Source organism: Nestor notabilis, unplaced genomic scaffold (genome assembly GCF_000696875.1).
Source record: "Nestor notabilis isolate BGI_N333 unplaced genomic scaffold, ASM69687v1 scaffold35628, whole genome shotgun sequence".
Lineage (NCBI taxonomy): Eukaryota > Metazoa > Chordata > Aves > Psittaciformes > Psittacidae > Nestor > Nestor notabilis.
This window is the reverse complement of record NW_009942078.1, coordinates 2,108-8,269: the sequence shown is the minus strand read 5'-3', so window position 1 is coordinate 8,269 and position 6,162 is coordinate 2,108. Positions and strand designations below refer to the sequence as shown.

The 6,162-nt window shown below is 39.9% G+C and overlaps 1 protein-coding gene across 1 annotated transcript; it reads right to left on the bottom strand.

Moving 5' to 3' along the window:
- Positions 1 to 110: 110 nt before the first annotated feature.
- LOC104410911 (UNC93-like protein MFSD11) lies at positions 111 to 5,870 on the bottom strand (the record flags this gene model as incomplete). The annotated part of the gene is made up of 6 exons (XM_010021210.1): positions 5,775 to 5,870; positions 4,287 to 4,342; positions 2,911 to 3,018; positions 2,464 to 2,543; positions 2,269 to 2,365; positions 111 to 169 (listed from the first exon to the last, which is right to left on the bottom strand). Coding segments are annotated over exons 1-6 (496 nt in total), but the record flags the coding sequence as incomplete, so codon positions are not given.
- Between the last annotated feature and the right edge of the window lie 292 nt (positions 5,871 to 6,162).

The window sequence follows — 6,162 nt, the reverse complement described above, 5'->3', positions numbered from 1 at the left end:
AGTCTGCTATTGTGTAAGTTTCTTGCCACTTTCCAGTTCCTTACTTCATCTGTTTATTCATTCTACCATGTTTTAAAGGATGGCCTCCCATATAAGCAAGCAATACCCACCTGATATGTGAGTTTTTCCTTGCCAAGCAAAGTATATATAGAGGTTTCCAAAAAACAAGCTGTAAACAAAGAGGACAACAAAGGTGAACAGGACTTTTTGTGGTAAGATTACGGGTGTAGCATCACAGTAATACCAATGCTATGCAAAAAACAGTATTGTGCCACTGTGAAAGAAATAAAGATGCTAATCCCTTTCCATGCAAACTGCATACTCTATACAAAGCTTCAAACACAGCAGAGGGTTCTTCCCTCTAATGCTGGCTCTTCATTTCTAGCAATCAAGACCCAAGTGGTAGCAAAAGTGAGGCAACCTGCGTCTATATTGCCTGTTTCTCGTCTTGGAAGGGTACAGGTTAGAAAGTGGACATGTTTCTGGAGGTGATGTTGTAATACTTCCTCAGAAGAATCCTGAAGCACCAGCACTGGTGTTAACAGCTCAAGGGAAAGTCTATGTTCCTACCCAGTGTTTCCTAAAATCTAGTAACTCTGAATAAATAACGACTCAAAACAGCTCCAGAGTCAAGTTTCCTCATATAAAGCCATGCATTTTACTCACTGTAAAACACACAATTACTTGTGTTTGTGGAAATTACTACTCTGATAACATACTGATATTATAGAACCTGAAACAGTATGCCACTGGTTGAGACATTATCAATGCCCTCTAGTATAGGCTCACCAGCCTAAGCACCTTCAGCAGTTCATTCCTCTCATCACCTCCCACTATCCAGAACTGCTGTATTAAATGTGGTAGAAGGTCTCTCTCTTCAGGAACCATTTGTGGACCTATTGCCAGCAAATATGTTTGATCCCTTTTTGATCTTGCTGATGCCATCCAACTCTACATCCTCCTGTGGCAACAAGCTGTAAAAGTTTAATCACCCATTGTATAAAGCAGCATCTTATCTGTTTCAAGCCAGTCCTGGTTTCACCAACTGACCTGAGTTCTAGTGCAGCAACATTTGGTGAGCAACAGTTCTACATTCAGCTCACCTGCTGAAAATCTCCACGTTCGGGTGACATGGCATAATCCTCCTCAGATGAGTCCCAGACTTTTTAGTCTCTCAAGTCAGCAACTCTACCTTCTTGCATGTTTTTGTTACTTCCCCCCACACCCTAAATGTATTACACAAGAGCCATAAACCATATCCACACAAAATACTCAATAGCAGCAATACAGCATCCACTACCTTTCTTGACTTTTTTGGTTGCCACAGCACTCAAACTTATCAGAGTACTATCAACAACAAGATCTTGTCTGACTTCTGACTGCCAGGTCCGACTTCAGTACCTTCACCTTGTCAGTGAGATCTGGCTGCTCCCTCAGGAAAAGCGGGGGGCAAAAGTCAAGGCAATAAAATATCCAACAGAGAAGGCACCTCAGTTAGAGCCCAGCCCCACAGTCCTCAAGCAAGACAAGCAGGGCAGACCCAAAGGCTGTAAGCAGGGTCAGCTAAACTCCTGACCATCACAGAAGCTTGTGTTGACAAGGCAGGTTTGAGGTCAAGCTGGGAAGTCAGCCCACAGGCCAGAGACAGGTCCAGCGTTCCCACGCAGGTCCACAGTGAGAAGACCAAAATGGGAATCGGGCTGTAGACTGGACCAGCAGGACCCACAGCTAGGCACAGACATGGCTACAGCTGAGCTGGAGACCCAATCTCCTGCAACACAGCTCCAGAAGAACTGAACACCCAGAACTGAGTTTAAATGGGGCTCCTGGGACCACGAGCAGATGGGAAGGATGTGGTGGAGGTGCTAGGTGAGGTGGTTCAGAACCATTAGGGATAACTAGAGCACTCAGGGTCCTGACACTAATTAGCACAGCTCTCACAATCAACGAGATTTGTGTCATATATGTCAATGCTCCCCTAACAGAAATGTGTCTTTTTAGCACATTGAGAGCAGAGGTTTGCAATATGTAACTTTCATTCACTGTTCTATAATGCACAATAGCAATAGAAATGTTCCTTCCACCTCTCCCTCCCAATTGGGGGTTGGAAGTAGATGATCTTAAGGTCCTTTCCAACCCAAACCACTCTGTGACTCACCTACTAGAAGGTACCAGTGGAGTGTTTTTTGATGCAGTCTCCCACTTACCAAAAAATGTAAAAAGTAGAATGTGTACACAACCTAAAAAAGATTCACAAATAAAGCTTACCTGGACTGCAAGAGCGCCCAAAATACTCCACTGTTCCTTCCAATGGTGTTTTCATCTGAATTTACAGTCAAGCAATTTCCCTGTGCTGTCCACAGGACTGGAATAGATGGGATATATTGCTCAAGTAATAAAAATGTTTTACTGGTATATTCAAATATGGCAAAGAACAGTAAACAGGGTAAGAACAATGCTTACCAGCAGCTGCAATGCCAATAAAAACAGAAGCAGTGTAGAAAGCCCATGTAGTAGGTTGGATAAAAACTGCAATGTATAGGCTAGAATAGAACAGATCAGTTTATTGCATATAGACAAGTGAACAATGCTTTTGAACAATCAGATAGCTCACTTAGCTTAGGTTGTATGTGAAAAAAAGGGAACCTTTACTCCACTAAGCATGTAGAATTTTATTTTCTATAGTCATTACCCTGAGACCACCACCTGAACTCCAAAGTCTGGAAATGCTGGGGGAAAAATACACTCTGTTTCCAGCAACTCTGCAGTCACACATCTACTGATACAAGTAGTATCTCTCCAAGATGCTTTGCTTAGCCAGTACAATGTCATATATGGCATGGTAGCCTTCGATGTGAAAAAGACAATTATTTAAGAGGAAGCAGACAAAAATTCAAAAGTTATACTTACCTATAAAATACACCACTAACAACCATGGAGAGCTGAGGTTCTACTATAGCAACCACTGAGGGTGAGATAAGATTTGATGCAGAGAATACTCCATAAATAATGGACATGCTACAAAAATAAACAACAAAGATGATTAAGTACTTAAAACATAGGGTGTAAGTGCAACTGATTTAGGAACATACAGTTGATTCCAAAACATCAAGTTAAGTACATACACGATCGAAGTAACTGCATAACCTTCATGGTCAAACATTTCCTTCCTTTCTTCTGTTACCTTCATCCATTGCACTCTGTTTGGGAGCGTTTCTTGGACTGCTGAATAGACTACTGCAGGCAAGCATGGTAATTTACAGCATGCATTTGTCGAACTGTGCCTCAACAATAGTTACTGTAGTTTGTGCCTAGGACTTCTAGAGGAGAATGTTTCAGAGCCTCATTTGTCTCTCAGTTAGGTTTTTATGTTCTGCCAAACACACCACAGAAATTTTATACAGATACACTTTCTGCCAACTATATTTTTAGTTTAAATGAAGATAGTAAAAGCTTCAAAGCAGCAACCAGGTTCTCCTGCGTGCCAGGTTAATTTGGGATACAAAAGGTCTCTGCTCACGCTTGAGAAGTTTTACTGTGCCAGTGCAATTAACAAACAGAACAGCTTCTTGTGGCTTTGCTTCTCATTTCTGACTGCTTCTTTCACATTTATGTTCCAGTATCTCCTGGAAGCTTATCCATGCCACTTATCCTTCACAAAGGTCTCTTCTCCCAAATAACAGGTGACACGACAAGAAGAAACATCCTTGAGCTGCACCAGGGGAGATTTAGACAGGAGATTAGGGACAATTTTGTCCCCAAAGGGTGCTCAGGCATTGGAACAGGCTGCCCAGGGCAGTGCTGGAGTCACCGTCCCTGCAAGTGTTCACACACCATGTAGACGAGGCCCTCCGTGACATGGATTAGTGGTGGCCTTGGCAGTGCTGGGGAATGATTGGACTTGATGATCTTAAAGGTCTTTTCCAACCTGGTTGTTTCTGATTCTATGATTCTACAGGCAAACAAGCAAGGCCTTAGTTAGCAGTTTCATTTATTTTAAAACTTCCACATTCTTCCTCTCCTAAGATAAAATGCTGACAATGTGATGACCATATGGTGGGTTTTCTCCCTAGAAAGAATACATGCAAAACAGATATGTAGTTCAACTGGAAGTAATTCAAAGTAGAACTGGAGTGAATGTGAGAAGCCTGTTTAAAATTCCTTTAGTATGTCACTAAATTGTGAAGTCACCAGAATGCTACAATCTCTTGAGAGTATCTCTCTAGCAGATGGCATTATAATTGCCTTCACTCTGCAAGGAGCAAAGTAAGATCTATGTAAATTACCTTGTGTAGCCACTGCCATGGAAGTCCGTGCTGTTTAAATTTGTGATAACAGTTTGCTGTGAGGAGAAAATCATACATTGTCATACAGTAGAATATATCTTGTTGTCTGAGAACACATGCATCACTTTGAAGTCAGTATCAAACATTAGAATTAATGAAGGTGAATGATATATTCGGCAGGAAAACATGTTTGAAGTAGTAATCAGTATATCATGATTTCATCAGAGACCTTAAAATATTTCACAGAAGTTCTGTTTCACTGAATTCCTCTCTAATGTAGATTTGTATGACTATCTTCATTTAAAAAGTGGGAAAAAAGGAGAAGTTTCAAAACACTCTTCATTTGGCCTAACTCTGAGCTTCTGATTAGAGTTTCCGTTCTTTTTTGGTTTCCTGTTATTTCCCTGTTCCTATTTTTTTCCCTTGAATCAGCTTTAATGATCATGAGACCATGGAATTAGTTGGCTTGGCTGGCAGATCTCGTTGAAAGTCACTTGGAATGACTTTAATGACAATAAATTACATGACTGCATGATCACTGGGTCTAATTCAGTGAGGTGCTCTGAATTCACTGCAGAACTTCTAAGATTCCTGGGCTGTACTAACATCAAGTAACATGCTGAATATGACACTTACAAAAACTATCATAAAATAGTTACTCCTATAAAGCAGTGAAGGACATTTATACGTCTGAACCCAGGAAAGATTCTTCTTGCACACAAGAAAAGAGAAGCTGCAAGAGCTGTAGGCTCAAGAGGTATGTTGAAATCTAACTGTCCTTCAGGCACATTACTAATACTGAAAGCAATGTTGACAGCTCCGTAAGTTAAAGGACCTGGACTGAGTATATCAATAGCAGGGTTCTAAAACTGTAAGTTGTTACAGTGCAATCTGCTTTTAATAGTAAATTTGGATTATGTTATGCTCAATTTTGCTACAGCACACAAAGAGATACACACTAACGCAGCAAATTACTTTTTCAGATGGTGACTTGGTAGTTGTAGCAATTATGGAAGTCTAACTACTTGTGAGATGTTATCCTCATACTCCCCCTCAATATCTAGTTTGTCAGAGCAGAAAAATATGTTTAGATTAAGAAAAACACTCGTGGGCATAGTTAATAATAACAACTTAGGCAAATATTTTGAAAGGGACTATATGGAATAATCAAAAATCCAAGTAATTCAATTGTTAAATATTTCAAGTGTCAAAACACACACTATTTTAAATGGCAAACATTTGGTAAGATTAATTTTCTACTTTCTAAGCAATCAGGCACAGTATCACATGTAGCTCTGCTACCTTAAACTGCTTAGTTATCCAGTTCACCAACTTAATCTAGTTAACACACAATCAATAGAGACAAAATGTCAAGGTGTCTTGCACATTAAGAAATGCCACATAAAGTACCTTTTAGAGTACACAAAAGACAAGGAAGGATGAATAACTGTCATGGAAAACTCGGCATGTTTTGAAATCCACACCTACCGCAATATTTCCACAGGTTTGGAAAGCAGTGAATATAAACATAAATGAGACTCCCAAGATAATGATGTTGAAAAGTTTTTTGGATTCAGGAGACATCTTGTGTTTTCTTGCCAAGGCCTCAGCTTCAGTCTGGAAAAAGTCTATTTTCTTTTAAACGTTTCCTCTTAACTGCTGTTAAAAACAAACAAGCAAAAGGAATAAAAGAAAAAACAAGAAAGCTTAAAAAATTATGATTACTGAGGGCTACTTATCAGCTGCTAGAACATAACCATCAACTAACTTAAATATTGTACAGTAAAATCAGTAACTTGAAAAGCAAACAATAAAGAAAAGTCTGGTACAAAGGGTAAAGACCAGCATTCTCTACCTTTTCCCATGAAGTTAACAG